General features: G+C 40.9%; 1 protein-coding gene across 2 annotated transcripts; it reads right to left on the minus strand.

The window, feature by feature from the left end:
- Window positions 1-1,778: 1,778 nt before the first annotated feature.
- LOC148661277 (poly [ADP-ribose] polymerase tankyrase-2) lies at window positions 1,779-18,648 on the minus strand. 2 transcript variants are annotated; one of them, XM_088634744.1, is made up of 27 exons: window positions 17,795-18,648; window positions 15,901-16,125; window positions 14,882-14,977; window positions 14,176-14,212; window positions 13,695-13,770; window positions 13,001-13,095; window positions 12,843-12,909; window positions 12,362-12,548; window positions 12,133-12,254; window positions 11,832-11,923; window positions 11,393-11,471; window positions 10,567-10,738; window positions 10,140-10,219; window positions 9,636-9,781; window positions 8,998-9,163; window positions 8,377-8,596; window positions 7,869-7,978; window positions 7,016-7,204; window positions 5,883-6,108; window positions 5,711-5,793; window positions 5,351-5,471; window positions 5,060-5,157; window positions 4,832-4,906; window positions 4,452-4,557; window positions 3,859-4,045; window positions 3,336-3,492; window positions 1,779-3,239 (listed from the first exon to the last, which is right to left on the minus strand). In XM_088634744.1, the coding sequence occupies exons 1-27, from the start codon at window positions 18,006-18,008 to the stop codon at window positions 3,177-3,179; spliced, it is 3,489 nt and encodes a 1,162-aa protein (XP_088490870.1). In that variant the 5' UTR covers window positions 18,009-18,648; the 3' UTR covers window positions 1,779-3,176. The 2 variants fall into 2 exon arrangements, with proteins under 2 accessions (XP_088490870.1, XP_088490872.1); XM_088634746.1 differs by lacking the exon at window positions 7,016-7,204 and having other exon boundaries at window positions 17,795-18,642.
- Between the last annotated feature and the right edge of the window lie 1,362 nt (window positions 18,649-20,010).

Genomic DNA, 20,010 nt, shown 5'->3' on the forward strand with positions numbered 1-20,010 from the left:
AGTCTGGTGGAATGTAGCAATTGATGAGAAATGCAAATTGTAATATAAAGAGAAGTCAATGTAAGGTAAGGAAGACTACAAACAAGAGTCCAGTTATCCTCTCTAACCTGTTGGATAGCTAGACTCTATTTGATGCGAGTAGCTCATCTAGTAGCTTCTTGAAAGAAGCCAGGGTATCAGCAGCATGTGTGGGCAGCTTGTTCCACACTCCCACAACTATTTGTGTAAAGAAATACCTCCCGTTCTCAGTCTTTATGCGCTTCTCCTTAGTCTTCTCTTGTGACCTGTTGTTCAGGTTTCATGCCTGATATACAAGAGCCACACCACATTACTTTTGTCCGTGCTTCTGAGGGATATGACGACATGAGTAAAAACGCCACATTTCTCTCTGTTCAAGACTAAAAAAAAATCAGTGCTTTTAGTCTGTCACTTTAATGGCAGCCTAACACAATGAAACTGTTGAGGTATCCAGTAAAAACAATATGAACCACACAAGATATCTAATCCTTTAAGCTGTAAATTCTGTTTCTGGCTCTTTCACGAAGAAGGGTTTTACTTTAAGAAAACATTTAAAGGATAAGAGAAGATCACTTTATTAGCCCTATACAATGTCTTGCATTAGGAATTCGTCTTTTCGCATACCCCAGCTTGCTCTCTATGAGACACAGACACACAGACAGGGAGAGAAGCTTGGGGTCAGAGCGCAGGGTCAGCCATTGTACAGCACCCCTGGAGCAGTTGGGGTTAAGGGCCTTGCTCAGGGGCCCAACGGAGTAGGACTCCTCTACCAGCCATGGGATTTGAACCGGCAACCTTCCAGCTACAGGCACAGATCCTTAGCCACAGTGCCACCACTCCGCCCATCTTTTAAAAATCTAACCATTTTAACGATCTTCAGTGTGCTTTTGGTGGCTAACATGCCTCACATTAAAACCTTTTAAATCTTTTTTTTTTTGCAATAAGAACCTGGTGATAAGATTAAGATGGTAGCTGTGTCACTGGAATTTTTTAATGGTTACACAACTGAAACCCCCCCACACAGAACCTGATTAGCTAATTGAACAGCTTGCAAATTCCTGCATTTCCAAAAACCCAAACTACTATCATTCCATAAAGAGCAGCCATTAAGGTATTTAATCACACCAATCGACACTTGATACAGCAAAATTGTGTGTTATGGTTTCCATCCACATTCACCAACATAGTACAAATTGTTACAACAGCTCCACCTGCTGTAACACAAGAATATACTAAACAAATTTCCAGCCAATTGCTTTTTTAAATGGAGAATTATAATTGAATGATTAGACATTGTCTATTGTAGTAGAAAACATGTTTCTTAAAGAAAGGGGGCTTAAATACATTTATACAACTAAACAATCTTCTCCACTTCAGAAATAAGTACAAGAGAAAGTATTAACACATCCAACTCAACATTAGACACACAAAGCTAGCGATCCTAGTTGACACCTTTGCACCCCGATATCCTCATTGAACACAAAAAATATTTTTCATTACAAAGATCCTGTAGCAGGAAACGTTTCCCAATGAGAGCCAACCCACGTTTCTTTTAACCCAGGATTCAAGTCCACCTTTCGCTACTGTAAACATTCCTACCCATTTTAACTCAAAAACATGTTACTACCATACTCATCAACATGTTTTGTTTGAAGCACATTAATCTGCCTTCCTATAGATATCTCACATTTTAAAAAGGACAGATGTTAAATAAGAAAAAACATTTTCTCAAATATAACCACAAATGAACAAAAAAAAAGTCACAAACAATACAATTATTTTATTTGTCTACTGCTGGTTTATGGGAACTCTTCCCTCTTTTTACCCAAGGAAACGAATGCAGCAGCCTAATACAAATACGGTCAATACAATACATCACAAATCTGACAACCATGTAGAAAAGAATCCTGATGGAAATACCATGCACAACGAATGAGTGCTGTAGAAAAGTTACACAATGATAGCATTATTTAACAGAATGTCAAGCTTGCATTTCTTTAATGACAAGTAAAAGTGCAATGCATCCAACAGAGTATCTGCCAGAAAACGTAGTCCAACAATACACATTTTATACAGTTCAGTTAGTTTCCTTTTCTCCCAATAAAATAAAAGATTAAAGTTCTTTTTAAAGAAATAATAAATAATTCAGTTATTTTTTGAGGGGTATACTGGTAAAAACAAACTTGTTTTTTTACATTACTCTTCTATAGGACTCTTCTTTCAACTTAAAAAAATATACACTTGTCAGGGCCTGATGGGAAAAGAAGTAAGGGTGCTCTGTGCAGTAAATCCTGGAAGAAATGAACACCTTTAACGTGGAGTTTTGAATCACACCTGTTCTGAGGTCTTCTCACTAGCTCGAACGGATCTTGTTCATGATGCTGGATTTCAAAGAAATGCAGTTGAGAAAGCAGCCTAAGTATCTATAGTTTGCCAAACTAAGAGAACATATCAAACATAACACCACTTGAAGTCCCCATAACTTATCAGATTGGTAATTGTTTCCATAGTTGCAGCTACAAAGACTAAACATAAACGTGCCACACAAAGCTCACAAGGAGCTTCATGCTAGTTCTGAACTAACCACTCACATTTATTAAAACAGAACCAACATGTGTGGTCAACAACAGGCTGAAAAAGGCTATTTTGGTTATGTAATGCTGGTTCAGAAGAACTTTCCCCCCCCATATTCAGTTTTAATTCATGACAGAACATTTTTATATTACAAATGTAAATAAATTAACATGCTAGTACAAAAATCTTATTTACAAAAGCGTCATAAAATAAATAGTTCACTTTGATGCTGTGCTTTGTGCAACGCTTGAATTTGAAGAGCTGCTTTTTGTTATGTAGTGTTAAACTGTAGATGGTTCTCACACAACAGAAGTGTTGACCCTGTACAAAGCCCCTTTTATATATGCATTACAGAAAATAGGCCAATTCCTCTCTGCTCATGGAATGATAAGTTAAAGTGCTGAAAATGAAAAACAAGCAATTGAAAAGTAAGAAACGTTATTTTATACACCGTATAAAGTTGTTTCATGCAAGATATAGAGCCACCCTACTCCACAACCATCCTTCAAGGAATGCAGATGCCTGTTGTACAGTTCCTTGGACTTTGCAGCCACTGTACTGAACATATGCATGTTTTTCCATTCTTATCCTTCAGCAGTCATCTCAGGTTTCACAATCTTATATGTTATTAAATATTCTGGATAAGCCTAGAAATTAAAGAAAAAATGCATCAGATTTAAAAAAAAAAATCAATCCCTCCCTACAGGGAAAACTGGTTTTACAAAATTGTTAAAAACATGTACCTGCTCTCCACGGTAGATAACATATTCTGCCAGTGCTAGGCCATTCACACTTGGCCTGCCTGTAACCGAGTGGTGACCAGGCGGAGAGTGAGCCATCTTCATGGCACTGAACTGCAGGAAGGACTTTCCCAGGGTTACACGACAGAACAACAAGTGCCTAAACAAAACAAATGCATCAAGTATACAAATGCAATTCATTCATAAAGTCTGAGATTTACAAACGTCACATAAGGTCCAAACGTCATGTTGACCGTCGGCTACCTTTTGCTTTAGCCCCTGCAAGAAATACAAGACCATGGTACCACACTGCTGTGTTTATATATGGCCTTGCTTTATGCTTGGTGATATATTTCACATATTCCTTCCATGGTAACATTACCTGCTTTAGTAAGGCAGTACTGTACATTTACTCTTGAACCCATGCAATCATCAAAACACCATCTCACCATTCAAACACCCTTAAAACTCCTCATCCATACCAGTTGTTAATATTCAGATGAATGTAATAGTACTATAAAGTTACCTTTGGCATATGTAGCAAGACCTGTCTTTGTGGACAGGACACCCTGTCCCACCTCCAATTCCATAGACGTACTGATTGCTCTTGGATGAGTTCTCAGCAAAATAAATTCCAGCTCCAAACATGCCTCCAATGTAGGCATGCCTTTCATCGAAACCTTTGTGAATAATTGCATTAACAAATGGAGAACCTGCAGGGACAAACATATTAAATAAGAAAATTAATGGATGGTTTCAAAGCAAGTACAAAGTGTAAAACATCTACCTGCAAAGCAACCTCCATGCCACTGCACCTTTTATGCCCATATGTACACTTTGTATAAACATGGTACTGTACTATGAAAGGAGTAACGATCTTTTAAAATTAGTAAGCAAGTTCTGAACAAGTTTCGCAAAGTTATTGATTATTACTGGACCACTCGATGGATGGAAAGTCTCTTTCAAAGCATATTTAAAGTTTTAAAGACTATTTTGAAAGAATTATGGACTTGTAAAATGTTTGCCCATAAGGACCATTTTGAGAGAACGGTTGCTCTTCTGGTATCTACAGGCAATAAAAATTGACAGTATTAGGCTTTACACTTCACTTACACTTACCATGGAACAGCATCCTTTCATTAGAGTGATTGTGATTTTCTTCTGACACTTCCTTTCTGCGATGAGTATACCTCTCCCACAGCCTTTTGTTACAGACTTTTTGTATCTGAAATTACAGGGAGAAACCCTCTTCTTTGTGATTTTGAAGCAAATACAATGCCAGTAATTGTGTTTATGGACAAGAAGAAAGTTCCGGGCAACTTTTAAATGTAATACTTCTAAAAATGTTTACTCTTCTGAGCTTTTCTTTCACATACTTTTCACCCTTTAACAAAGAAAACTGTTGTGAGCCCTTTATACATGTAAAATGTTCTACAGCAGTCAAGTTCATCTCACTTCATCACCCTCCCAGCGACAATGGGTGCCATCACCGTACACACCTTTACAATGTTGTATCTATTGAAAACTCCCCCTGCGTGACCCCCATCTCGGTGCTCCCTGATTGTGCTCTGCATCTGTTTGAAAGAACATCACAGAAACTTTAGGATTGCAATTTCAATATCCAGTTCCAAAAATCTGCATTACATACTTGCTGAAAAATAATTTCAGTCAATCATAATGAAAAGTTAAAAAATCTGGTTATATCAGTAAACAAATAAAATCAGTACCTCTTCTTCTACGGACTGGAACTCCTTATCTTCAATTGCCAAGTCAACAAGGATTGTTCCACTGTTAGTAGTGTTCAAAGATAGATAGGGATTCAAACCTAAGAGAAAGACATTTTTAAAGAACGATAAATGTACTGAATAGTGATACACTGGTGTGTACAGGGAGACATGTTCAGTTTCCACATTAAAATCATTACCAAGAGTTAGGCAAATAATTCCAAAGCAGACTGCGTCTAAAGTATGATGCACTATTAAAACACAAGATTAATGCAAAAAGAGAATGCGACATACTTTGCTGACCAGCAATCAGTCTTTCTACTCCTTTGATAACTTTATGTCGGTGCCCATAAGCATTGATTCCAATTTCTTTCAGTTCTTTATGGCCCATCTCCACCAACACGTCCAAAGTGATCTTAATAAGAAACCCATGTAAAGAAAAGAAGACTTCAGTCACATAAATCACAATCAGTCAATACTTCATCACAAGATACCAAACATTACTTCACTAAGTTTTCAGAAGGGAACACACACATGTATTATAGTTTCTGAAAATGTACAGAACCAGAAATGGCACGATAAGGCTCTCAAAGATAAGTACTGAAGAGTGGTTAAAATAAGATTTGTCTACCGACTATGAAAAGGTAAACCTACCTGCTCTCTCTCAAAGATGTCTAATAGGTGCTCAAGGCCAAGGTTCTTTAAAAATTGATTGATGCTGACGTCGACCCCTAAAACTGATAAGGAGCAGGATTAACACTCAAGCATGTGAAGCACAGTCATAAACCGCACACGTGAAACAATGAACCCTTCAAACTGCATTTACCCTCTTCCTTCCTGTCCACGGGGCCCTCCGCTCCACTGGTTCCCAGAAGCCCTGGCATCTCTGGGAAAGCCACGGCCAGGTTCTCCAGGCTGCTGGCTGAGGACAGGCTGGCCGGGGCAGGGCCCCCGGCGGCGGCGGCGGACACGCTGATGACCTGGGGCTTGTAGCAGGAAGGCAGGGCCGAGGGAGGCATGGCTGCTGTGAGCAAGGCTCGCACATCATCGGCCTGCAGCAACAAGCGGGAAGAGCAACCAAGGGGCCGTCACGGGGCGACTTGAGCAAACCCAGAGAAAGCCTGCATCTTCACCTCCAACAGCAAGCACCAGAACAGCAACATAGTGTCAATTCCAACAGCACTTTTACCAAAATACACCTGCCAAACAGTCAGTTCTAGTGAACCCACTATGATGAAAAGGGATATACACTGAAATACCTTTACTTACTACAGTCATCAGAAGTCATTCATGACGGACACCATTACCTGGATCATGACACCATTAAAATCATCAATAACTGAAAAACTAACGACTCTTCAAAATAAAGCACAAAGAACAAGCATGAAATGAGTGTTAAACATAGCCGTATCATCTAAACCCACAACTTAGGATACTTAACCTAAATCTAATGAGGTAGGTTTGTGCTCAAAGATCTATAAGCAAGTTTTGGAGACCTTTTCGCCACTGGGATAAAGGTGAGGAGGTCTAAGCTTGCTCTGAAGATGTTCACAGATTTATCAATTGGCTTTGGGAACAAAATATTCCACTGTAAAGATGAAAAACAAAACATTTCTCCACAGAAAGGCTCTGAAGAGGCGCTTTTCAATAGGCAGTCATTTCAGTATAAAGAATGGTTTGAATGTCGACTGAAATCTATCATTCTGGTATAAATATCTGGAATTCTACTCGGATTATGCATCCGTAGGTTTGGTGGCCATGTATTTACCATGGGTCTTTTACGTCCAACAGGATTTGTACAACTATCTTGGAAATTACAACAGAGAAGCAGCAGCAACTCCTGAATGGCTCATTTTCCAATAGATTGAAAGCGGAGAGTGAATGTTGGTGGCGAGAGAAACCCAGCCTCGCCCTGCACTGTCCCGAAATGGGATGAGAACACTAAGAGGTCACTAATACCGTCACAAGGTCCAGCGGAGATTGCCCTTCCTGGTTTTTCAGAGTCGGGTCGGCCCCGTGCGCTAGCAGCAAAGCACAGAGCTGCGTCCTCCCTTTCTGCGCTGCCTCGTGCAAGGGGGTGAAGGCCCACTTATCTGTGGCATTCACACATGCGTGGTACTTGATGAGCAAAGCTGCCACATCCACATGCTGCAAATGAAACACATGAATGCAATCGCTCTCGCATTTTCAACCGGTGAAAATCTGAATGCTTTCTTCCAGCCAATTAACCCTTTCCCTTCCGTCACTGTCCTGTGACACTGTCGATTAAACCCGACATGGGGGGCACTGCATGTAACGCATTCACCGAGAACCATTTCCTTGGATGCTGTTGAATGAGGCAGAATTTTCCACATAGTGTACTTCAAAAGAACACCAACCAAAAACTACACTTTGACACTGCTGTATCCTCATGATGTGCAGTATCAGTGAAGATCTCTGAAGAGGGAAAGGGTTAAACTGCTCTGGATTAAAAGAACCAATTAGTATTCAAGGACCTTTCAGTAAGAAAAACAACATGGCAAACTAGAACCAGCAGAATTATGGGCACATGGAAAAGAGAAGAAAGGTCCTTGAATATTGCACATTATGTGATGGCATGATTATCTGCAATGTATTTCAAGTAACATGACAGTCACGGAACAGAGAACATAGCTCAAAAGGTGATTTAGAGGTTATTTTTCTAATTAAAAGAAAAATATTTTAGCCAAGTTGATTTATCAAAGAAAATATTTACAGCAAAAGACAACTGCCTGCTTTAAACAGCTGGCCGACAGAGGTGTACAGAACCGAAAGGGCCTGGCCTGAGACTCACCCCGTATGAAGCTGCGTTGTGCAGCGGGATGAGGCCTCCTTTGTCTTGCGAGTTGACCTCAGCACCGTGCTGCAGCAGGTATTCTGCAACCTCCAGATTATTATATCCAGCTGGCACAGAAAAGGCACAGACATGAAATATTCTGAAGGACGGTATGGGGAGTGTACAATCTGAGAATTACTCTCTCACTGTTCATCTACTGTTTACAACAGGAGTACATTAGAATGGACGGCTACCTTTACATGTAAAGCTGTACAGCATTACTGCTGAAGTTGGCATTATGACCAGTTTTTGCTGTTAGTTTCGTTAACTGAATAAGAAAGTCCTTAAACACCGCCACTTTGCTATTCAGCGAATCTGCTGAGCGAAAAGGATCTGTGGCCTTTCAGGACTAAACAAATCAGTGATTAAGTTGTCACAACTGTAAAACATGACAAGTTATGTCGGAGACGGCTGCTTGAAGAACTCAATTTACTGAATTACTCCTTTGATGTCTCTGGACACTGACCCGCTAAATGCAGAGGCGTCGAGTGCCTGCCCTGCGTATCTCTGCAGTTGACGTTTTCAGGACTGCAGAGCTTCTTCACCCTGGCCAAACAGCCTTTCTTGGCTGCATCTAGAAGAGCTGCATCTCCTCGGAGGAGATCCTGGATATCCGTGTCCCCGTCCTTTACCAGATCCAAAGGCGTGTTTCCATCACGGTTCTTCTTGGTGGGGTCAGCACCATGCTGTAAACATAAACCATGCCCATCGAAATCTAAAAACCTACCTTTACAGGAACTAGCTGTTGGATGTCACTTAAGGGCTTAATCCGTTTTCAACGTAATAGACATTAAGTGCCTTAACGCCACTAAATAGATATCAAATATTGAAAATACCCTTTCCCCCTCAACCCAATAAAAACTGAATATTAAAATTAATTTCTCTATTAATATTTCTAATTTATTATCAGATATTCTGTTTTGCAAATATTTATAAATATTTTAGCATTAATAAGTAGTGAACTCAAATTAAGACACAGACTAGAGCAGTGCTGAATAATGAAATGGTGTTTACACGGAAATGTCAGATCACTATAGTTTATTTGCTAAAGCACCCTCCCCTGCAGCAATGGGAAATACTGTCTTACCTGCAGCAGAAGTTTGCAGATCTCATATTTTCCTTTGGCTGCAGCCTCGTGCAAAGGGGTGAACTTCCACAAGTCAGCAACGTTGACTACAGCACCATGTGTGACCAGCAGCTCTGCCACCTCATAGTGTCCATAAGAGCAGGCATTATGCAAAGGAACCAAACCACTGCAGAGAGCAGACAGTGAGTTACTTATATCACCATCACAACTAAGGCAGTTTCAGAAACTGGAAGTATGCATGGAGACAAATTGCTGGGTAAGGGAAGGGCTTTCCATACAATTATGTTTGTCATACAATAGTTTTGGACTAATCCTACAGCACTTAGCTCTTTATTGTGCGAGTAACCCGACTTGTCTGTATGTGCAAGCCTGAATAGTCAACACCAGCTGAAATAAGCAAAGTAGCTTCTGGGAAGAAGACAGGGAAACAAAATGATGGAAAGAGGCATTTGATAGTTAGAATGTCACGGTCAAGGGTGAGTCTTGGCTCTCAGACCTCCATTTACATAAATAAGGTTTGAAAACTTAAAAGAGCGTGAATCACAAGCTTAAAGAATGAATCAATGAGGTGCTCTTTCATTTAAAACCTCAGTGCCTCACTAAATGGAAAGAAAGGAAGGCCCAGCATATATCCTCACCCCTTATCTTTTGCATGAACATCAGCGCCGTGCTGCAGTAAAAACTCTACCACAGCCACACGGTTGTATCCCGCAGCAAAGTGGAGAGGCGTGGACTGGCGTCCCTCCACATCCCTGCAGTTCACATTCTGGAGAGTACAGAGCTTCTGGAATAAGAACAGAGCAGGCTCATTCCTCTAGGGCACACAGGTCTGTGGTCAGCTACCCTGGACTGTAATGCATCTTCATTTACATCACAGGAAAAAAATACAGTGTAGTGAGGCTGCTGACACATAATGGTTGCTACTCATCTCAGCAGTGCATGAAGTGGGTCCTCGCCTATGTATAAAACGATTTGGGGTTCCTTGGTATACAAAGCTATACTAATGCAAGAGATTACAGATCTTGTTATAGCAAGTCAATATCTACAAAAAAAAGACTAGCCCACTGTCACATTTAACACCAAAAAAGCTGATTTAACAAAGCACATGGAATAAACTGAAGGAGTTTTTTTTAACAGCTTACCTTCACAATCTCTAAGTCTCCAGACTTTGCTGCTTCCAGCAGCTGCCGATCAGCATCTGAATTTCCAATGAGAACTCCCTCTGGTGGGCACAGAAGTGAAAACGCTTGCCATCAGAATAGGCAGGTCAGTAAAAGCACAAAAAAAAATCTCCAGTCGCATAGATTAAATCTCAAAACAGAGCAGATCTGAACTGATCCTGTACTTTTCAATTACTATGAAGACAACTGATCAACATTTGATCTTAATCTTCTTTACCTATCCTTCAATCTAATAGTAAGACATCTACCCATTAGCCTTCATTTGCATCTAAACAGTTTATGTAATGCTTGAAACAAAACCTATATTTCAAAGACAGCCACCCCACTCCGTGCCTCAAGCCAAGTACAATCCCCATCATATTTCATCCTCTGAATTCCATCTTCCTACCCTGGAGGATTTGCTGCACACTTTCGTTGCCCATCTGGGATGGCGAAAAGCCTTGCAATGACATTATTAACGGGTCACAGCCAGAACTCAGCAGTAAACGGCAGGTCTGGAGATGGCCACAGTGAGCAGCCCTGTGAAGCGGAGTCTGTCCAAGGTTATCCAAGGCATTGACCTGCACAAAGTCAGGTGCACAAACTGTAAGCAAATGCGTGCTTTCACTTGACTTCAACTGTAAATGTGTGAACTTATCCATCAGCACCACAGGAAGATTAAAGGATTTCTTTCATTTTAGTATGGGGTTTTTCATAACATCATGGGTAGCAGTGTGGAGTAGTTGTTAAGGTCTGGGCCTGCAACTAAAAGGCTGTGGGTTCCAATTCTAGGTGGTTTTGAGTAAAGTAATAAGTGGCATACCCAGTGATTTGTATTAAGAATGCCGCTCTTCCTAAATTATACCAAGTAAATTAGATCCAGATACATTCAGAAAATTAGTCAAGTACACAATGAACTAATCAAACTAATTATGGTAACTAGAGATTAAATATGGCCACCATAATAAACACTGCTGCTCTGGAATCTGGCCGCAGAAGAGCCACCACGCACATTTCCAGGTGTAAAGGAATGTTCCACTCTGATGAACTAAAAACATCTTATACTCTTGAACATATGACTTTTTAAACTACGTCCCCTCATAATGAAAATGCTCAAAGGCATCGACAAAATTAACCCCCACAGACTTCTTCAAAATCAACAATGAACCAAACCAGGGGAGACGATCAGAAACTAACGTTGTGTGAATCTAAAACTGAAAAAAGTGATCGCTTACCTTTGCTTCATGCTTCACAAGTACTTCTATAACATCGTTGTGCGATTTTTCAGAAGCCAAATGGAGAGGAGTTAGAAAGCTGTAATAAAATAAAAATTTTGAAAAGTGTATATATAAAAATATAAAATATAAAAATATGAAAAGTGAAAAATTACAATATACTCATGCCGGCATTTCACTGCTGCAGAAACATGACAATGTTTTGAACTATACTACAGTTCACTCTGCTTGTCACTGCAGAACTGGCACGATAAAACAATCGTAAAAATGGAAATGACTAAGATCTGACATAATGGGAACAGCCAGTCATAACTAAGATGACAGGCAAGCAAAGAAATTGAAATCCTAACTTAACGTGTATCTGTTTATAACTGACACCGTATGAGCTTATGTAATTTTCCCTCCTAATCCTGTAATTACTCAATTCTGTAGTACTTACTCTTTAGTCTTTTCATTCACATTGGCTCCTTTCCTGAGAAGTAATTCACACACTTGTTTTCTCTTGGGATAGGGAGAAGCAGCTGCACAGTGCTGACAAGAACACAAAAATTCGTTACACTTCTCATCATTTCCTACGGGAACCAACCATCTGAAAAGAATATGATCACTGAGCACCGTGTGCTGTACAATTTTATGCTTTCCTGGGCCATATAACTAACTTTAAGGGCCGGCTTCAAATGATTTCTTAAAAAAAACAAAATTCCAATCAAGAAAGGTCCCGCCCCACAATGAGGTCTCACCAATGCCGTCTCATGTGTCTGAGGATGCTTGAAGGTTATGGTCTCTAATGAAAGGTGTTTCTTGATACGGGCGACATCTGCCTCCCTTGCAGCGTGCAGTATCGTGTGACCTTTGAACTCATCTGAAAGGAAGCAGAAAGACGTTCAGTGTGGCCCGGGAATTTTACTTCCTTACTTCAGACACCAATATTAATCTCATGTCATTGGGAAATTTTCCAAAACGACTCACAAGCTAACCGTTCCTTTAACTGGGCCGTGGGTGCCAAGTCAATGGCACTCTTATTGTGGCAGTTTAGCAGAGTGGGATCAGCACCATAGCTTAGCAACAGGGAGCAGACCTCCACGCGGTTCTTCGAGGCAGCCTCATGTAAGGGTGTGAACTGCCACAGATCCATTGCATTTACACAGGCACCGTGCTGGAAAAGTAAGAAAAACATAAATCAGACTTTATGTACTGTATTTCTAAAGCTTTCCATGGTCCTTAAATTTTTGTTCCACAATTTAAATCCCCAAGGCTCACTTTTTCCTGTGGATAAAGTGTTGCCAGTTTGCCCATCTAATTTATTTTTCCATCGCAATAGAAGAATGTCAAAAGTAAAAAATGAAGACGGTTTAACTGGACATGCTGTCATGTTTATAATGTATTTGGAATTTAAGAGCTCCAATACACACAAAAAGTAAAAAATACCATAAAAAGTAAAACCACTGACCTTCACTAGTAATTCAGTAACTTCATAATGGCCATAGGAACAGGCATTGTGAAGTGGCACCAGATCACTGAAAAATAAATTGTAGGAATAGTTTAAAAAAAAGAGAACTTTGTATTTAAATGTATATATACTCACGTTTAAAAAGACAGTTAACCTACCCCTTATCTTTGGCATGCACATCTGCTCCATGCTGCAGTAACAGCTGTACAACCTTAACTCTGTTGTATCCTGCGGCCAGATGGAGAGGGGTTGACTGAAATGTAAAAAAAACACGTTTCACTGAACGTACAAAGGCAGGTACCAGTACGTAATTTGTCCAAATCTATACATTTTAATGAGGATCTCAGAATAATGCCAATGAAATAATGTATTTATACTCTTTTAGAATTTTTAAAACCTCAATAAAGGAATTACAGAATTCACTGGAGGTGGAGTGCCTCTAGACTCTCATGTGCAAGACCTGAGGTTCTAGCCAAGAGTTTACTCTTCCTTTAAACAACATCATTTCAGAAATTCAGAAGTTTTAAGCAGGAGGCGTCAGAAAGGTTAACAGGAATATCAAGCTTATGTTGACCAAGAGTTCATAGCGATGTTGCTGTCTGATCTTTCGACGTGGGCCTACCTATTGCAATGAAACAGAACCCCACTGGAGAGGTGTTACTGCAATAACAGCCTCATCCTGCTCAGTACAAGACTAATGGCAGGTTCAGACACTGGGCAAAAAGCTGCCTTCTGGTGGGATCATGACTGAATTTAGCCAAGTCAATCACCCACAAAAGACATCTGTGAATATACACAGACATCAATCAATCATTACAGTGATTAGAGTACCTAATAAAAGGCAAAAGTTACCTTCCTGCCATCACTGGCATGACAGTTTACATTTAGTGGTGTAAGAAGTGCCATCATTTTCTCTTCATTTCCACTTCTGAAACATAAGTGCAAATAAAAAACACCAGTTTACTGTGAAACCACTCCGAACTTATAGAGGATTATGCTGAACTTTGCACACTGCATAAATGCAATGTTATACTTGCAGTTAAGTTGGCTACAATGTTCTCTTATGTTTTAATTGAATACAAAAACCAAAAACATAGCTTTTAACCTACTGAAGGGATTATACATATAACAGTCTTATCTTTGTTTTTGAACAAACAGATATTGAGGCTTCCATTAAGGCCACCCTTAAATATTCTACTTTATTTCAGTTTAAACGTCTTTATATCTTAATGTATTAAATTTGAATTTAATGTGGTCTTTACTTTCAAATGCCTCTTCAAGGGGTGAACCTCATAACAAACATAATATTTGGAGAAAAGAAAACCTACTGTACCTTGCACTCTCAAGTAACTCATCTTTCTTGTATTCACCTAGTTAATAAATTAGAATTAATACATACAATTAATTTAGATAGCATTATAGTGTTTGAGAAATAAACCTCAAAGTACAGACTTACAACAGTCACTAGAATGAAATTAGAGTCACGCATTTGATACAAACAATATAATTTCACGGCACTTTCAAATTTGCTGCATAAACACCAAAGGTAAATATCAACAACAAAATGTTTTACATAGTCAAATGTATAAGTTAGTGTAGTTACATTTTATGAGCCTTAATATTGTCATAGGTCGCGTCACGTGCATACTGGTACATAATAGGGTGTACATGTTAACATGTTTGTAATTTACAAGCCTTTATACATCCATAGCAGGTTAATGCCTTGGAAAATTGACTACATATTATAAAATCTATATTACATTAGGAAAACAGGGATGGGAAAAGCTTCCTTTTAAAAGAAAGTGTCCATCAGGTCTAAAAAGAAATGGATCGCAATGGGTTGGAAGACACAGGATGGACAAAAGGAGACAATCTGTGCATTTCTGATGGGAAGCAACAGGGCACTTGAGCAGCGCATTATTTCTGACAAGCCAGAAACACAAAACAAACCACTTCTAAGGAACACCTCCCAGAGAAGTGCTGACTCTGGGAATGTTGCTCCTTATTTTATTTTTTTTACGGCTCTGCATTGATCTCACCTGTTAGCACAGCCTTAGTGGATGGCTCGGCTAGATCCAACGCTGTCCTTCCATCCGTGTTGCGAATCAACGGATCTGCGCCGTGCTGCAGCAAGACTGGAGAGGAAATTGGAACACCCCACGTCAATCCAGCCTCCGAGTACTGGCCTCAGCAATGCCAAATGTAAGGAAATGTGTACAGCGGACAATCGAACAATTCAGGTTCGGCCAGCTTGCCGTTACATTAACCCTTTTTTCTCCCAATTTCAGGGGAACTGCAATGCTATTTTTACATTACAGGGTTAGAAAGAATCAGCATTAATGAGTGCATTTCAAACCACGATGAAAGTAAAAAGTAAACAATAATGTGTAAAACTTCCAATTTACACCACGAGACAGATAAAATTTCCGGGTATGTGCAGCGCCATATTCTGCGATTCAGAATGAGGCAACAAACCTTCCAGTGACATAAAAAGGCCCCATTACATTGTAAACAAGCAGGCTTGTGAAAACATCTCTTTAATTCCAATAGAAATATTGTTCTTGACTTAGAGATGGTTCTGCCAACAAAAACAACTTAGTAGTTAACCGTGCCTGCAGATCATATTGGAACATTTCTGCAGTGAAATGCCTGCTGCACATCCCAGACTTATTCACTTGTACATCACATTACATTAGTCATTACAGTGACTAGTGAGCAGGAAGGGCAGCTTCACATCCAATGCCCTCGAATGTGGTGAGACCAGGGGCTTGCAACAATGTCGCAACTATGCAGCACTTTCTGAAGGTTCTGAATTTTGTGTTTAAACCGGAATTTGCAAAATGTTGCAACACTGTCAATTAATTTATTTAGTTACTGATCTGACAAAACTGTGCCTGCAGTTCCCCTTTAGCCTAATTGAAGATCTCCTTTACCTGGAGAAATTCTAAAATGCAAAGCTGTTAAATTAAGAGAAAGAGACAGAGCAGCTGTGGTTTATGTTTCCGACTTCAGACGCAGCTGTCTAAGCTAGTGCCTTAACAGAAACATTGCACTTCACCTATACAGACGTCAATCTTGCCCTTGATGGCCGCCTCGTGGAGCGGAGTGTAGTTCCAGTTGTCTCTCGAGTTCGCGTCGGCCCCGTGCCGCAACAGCAGGCCGACAACCTCGGCGTGGCCGAAGGAGCAGGCGTTGTGCAGGGAGATCAAGCCCCCGTCGTCGCGGGCGTGCACGTTGGCACCGCTCAGCAGCAGGAAGTCCACAACATCCCTCCGGCCAAACCCTGGGATGGTACAGCAGGGAGGTTATCCAAGGGGGCCACACTCTCGGAGTACGCCGTGGGTTCCATGAGCTCACTCGAGCTCCAGCTTGAGTATTTAAAATCCTCAAAGGAACTGAGAGAGCCAACCCAGAGCACGTAACATGAACCAGAGGGCACTGGTGGAAACTAGGTGGAAGAGCACTTAAAACCGAGAACAGGGGACACTTTAGGACTAAATGACTTCCTCTTATGTTCTAGTGACTCACTGCCAAGAACTGCACAAAATCCCAAAAAGGGAATTGTGCTTTTCCTCAGTCCATTACCCTTTCTGGACAATCTTGTTGTTTGCCAATGTTTTCCTAAATATGCAGCCAAGAAGACGCTGCTTAGATTCGGGAGGCCTGTCAGTGCAAAAGAGGATGGGGTCTTTGTTCACAAGCAGAACATAGATTTTTTATTTTTATTTTTCCACTCTAAGCCATTAGGACCTCTACTCTAAACCGACACAACCCAGCCTATAGTTTCTCCGTAATTCCTTCAGCGAAGCTACTTCTGTTCTCCACCCGCTCTGCTGTGCACTGAGGCTGTTGGCACACAATGGGCACCAGACTTCAGGGGCCGAGGATGCAAGTCCCCTGCAATACAATTTATTGGATAACTAACTATATGATATCAGGGCAGCCCGGGCCTTGGCAACTTTTAATATTAAAAGTGAAAACATACCTTTACAAGAAAGCTTCTGATTTTATCTGTTGTATTGTTTTGGACATGATGTTGTTTGATTTCTTTTTTCTGTATTATATTCTATTAATTTGGATTGCATATAAGTAATTAATTTGTACTGTACTTTTAGACTGATTTACTAAATGTACATTATAAATAAAATGTATTAGTAGCAGTAATAATGAAAAGAATAATACTGTATCCATCAGCGTGAAAAGTGTATTTTAACAACTGTATAATTTCTTGTATTTAATAATTAGTAGAATGTGCAGTCAAACGATCATTAGAGCTTATATTGCAGCGCCTAACGTTATTTGAGGTAAACGAGACAAGCTATATTGCTAATCCTCGTTTGTGGCACTCGTCCAGCATTTTAATGAAATTGGCTACTAAGAGCAATAACGAAATGTTCCCCAAATCAATCATTTAATTTTTTCACTTTGGAAAATAAGTCAGTCTTATTTTCAAAAATGAGAACATTGGAGAGATCAGAGGATCAGATTGACAGCAAAGAACAATAAAGCCAGGAGTCACAATAATTCAAATCCCGTTAAATCAAAGATTTCCGATCATTTCAGCTTATTTTTCGCGGAACGCTAAAGTAAAACGTTCCTTGACTAATGATAAAACACGGTTAGCTACCAGTTACGTGCTCCCTACCGCTCCGTAAATGGAAAAGCTCCTGTATTCATCTTTCCCATCTGAATCCAAGAAAAGGCGTTTTCGGGAGCTCTTCGTCCAGAACTAAGCCAGTCTATTCTCGTGTTTGTTTATAAGGATAAGCCCACCCATCTGAGCCATGTATGAAATTCGTTAAGCACCCTTCTATTTCCACCACACTAACGCGACTATTTTCAAAGCACACTTTTGACACATTTCACCAAGTAAATCAACGGACACACCTTTTCCAGCTATCCGAGCATTTGCGGTTGGTAATTAGCTGGGTTACAGGCCTGGATGCTCTTACCTGCGGCGAAATGCAGCGGTGTCGATTTCCTGCCAGCCGTGTCCCTGCTATTCACGTTCTCCGGGGTCACCAGCTTCCTCACCCGCTCCACGTCCCCATTCCTGCAGGCCTCGAAGAGCTCCCTGGTCGGCTCCCCGCCCCCAGGCACCTCGGTCCCCGCCGGAGCCGAGCCGCCGCCCAGCCCGGAGGTCCCCGAGCACCGCCGGGCCGACATCGGCGGGCTGCCCGTGCCGATAGCACCGAAAAGGACTGCTGGGGCTGCCAGAGCCGAAGCACCGAGGCCGCTCAAGAGTAAACAGGTCCCAACTAATCACCGACCTCGAGAAATCATGGCGAGGAGAGACGTCTGGGCAACCAAATCATCTGTAAAAGCGGGGTGCCTCCGACCGGCGACAACCAGGAAATTCGCTCCCCGAATCGAGACAATACTGATGTCACTTTCTGATAAACCAGAAAAACATACAATGATCCCCCATCACTCTGTGCACTCCCCAAGTCTGAGCGAGTCGTTTTTCTACCCGCACTTTGATGTTATTTCAGGACATGTCTTCCCCCCTCGGCTGCTCATTTTATCCGTACTGTGACCTGACAGCTGCGCCTGGGATACGTACACAGCCGGGCCGGTCCCTACCTGTGCGCTCCGTGAAGGCCCGGGCGCGGCACGTGATTCGCTGCCGCACCGCTGTACGCGCAGCTGGCGGCGCGGATTGGCCAGCCGGCGGCCATGGCTGCTCTTACAGGAGTCCCCGAATTCCGATGTCTTCACTTTTCTCCCTGGCGTCGAAAACATACCTATACTGTACATGTGCATGGCAACAACGCGTACACATACGGCGTATCAGAGTGCAAACGCAGTGGATTTAGACGTACCGTGTATGTTATGAGGAGTTTTGTTAGCAATGCCTTGCTGCACTCGCGGCTGAAGGTGACAAGGAACGAAATATGAAAAGCCGTTTGTTAAAAGAAAATAAAAGAAATTGTGAATAATGGTGTACCTATAGCAATAATTCAACGCAAGAAAGTAAGCAAAGAACGCTTCATTAATTACCTATCCCCTAAATTGCTGCGATGTCTTCATAAGGGTGACTACAGGCAGGCTACAATGCAAACAATACTCTTTGGTCACAGGGAGCAGGGCTGTTTGGGTGACAGGAAGGCTCCACACTGAAGGCGCACCAGGCCAGAATCGAACCCGGGACCCCTGAGCTGTGAGCTAACTGCGCTAACATCCACGTTCACGTCACAGAGCTAGCGCCCTGTAGTGGGGGGGGTCAACTAACTCCAGTTTCCAGTGACTCTGAACTGCCATTTTGCAGTTTTTTAAGAACACGCTTAACTCCGAATTCACAAAATCTATTTTGGGCGCCTTAAAGGAATTTAAGGTAAATAACATTAAAGGTTGAAGAGTTGAAATATATTTGGCCAATTAATGCTGTGTCGGAAAATAAAAAGTCGGAAATAAAAACGAGAAATCTAAATGGACCGTGTGGTTTTGGCAGATTACATAGTATTTCCAAAGGAGAACGTGCCTTTGCGTTTGAAGGAACATGTGTCCTTTCTGTCTCTATCCTTTATCCTGTATACCTGGACACTAAATGGAACAACACGGAACCTACACAGGACACAAAGATACGCAGAAAGATGACTGCCTGGAACAGCAAGAAAAGAATAAAAGGGAAATACTCACTGTTTCCCAATACACCGGGAACAACCAAAAAGTCGTGAGGATTCTGGCATCAGTTGAAATACAAATAATGGTGTGTGACAAAATATTGCTTTAATGTGTCCTATTTGCTTTTAAAAATATAAATTTCGATAGAATGTTTTTGAAATGTTTTAGATAAAACATTTCAAATGGGTTTGAAACATTTTAAACACCAGAGGGCAGTAAAGTATTGCACAAGAGTGAAAACGAAGCGATTGTTTCCGTGATTTACAGTATATTTCGATTCAAGCCTAGCAATTCGATGTTGTTGTAGTTACTGTGTCATAATTGAGGGAAAGTATTTCAGAAGTGCTTTTAAATGTCAACACTAGATGAGCCTGGTGGGAAAAAAAAGCTTTTTGAATGCCAGGAATAGCTGGTATTAAATACAATAATACGTACAAACATTAAGATAGGAAACGCAGGTTGAAGAAATGGTGAACGATTATGGAAATCTAGCATTATAAAGTCAGTTTAAATTAATGCTGTTAATTTTGTTGTATGGTTTTAG

This window comes from Lepisosteus platostomus, chromosome 6 (genome assembly GCF_059453375.1).
Source record: "Lepisosteus platostomus isolate fLepPlt1 chromosome 6, fLepPlt1.hap1, whole genome shotgun sequence".
NCBI classification, from domain to species: domain Eukaryota; kingdom Metazoa; phylum Chordata; class Actinopteri; order Semionotiformes; family Lepisosteidae; genus Lepisosteus; species Lepisosteus platostomus.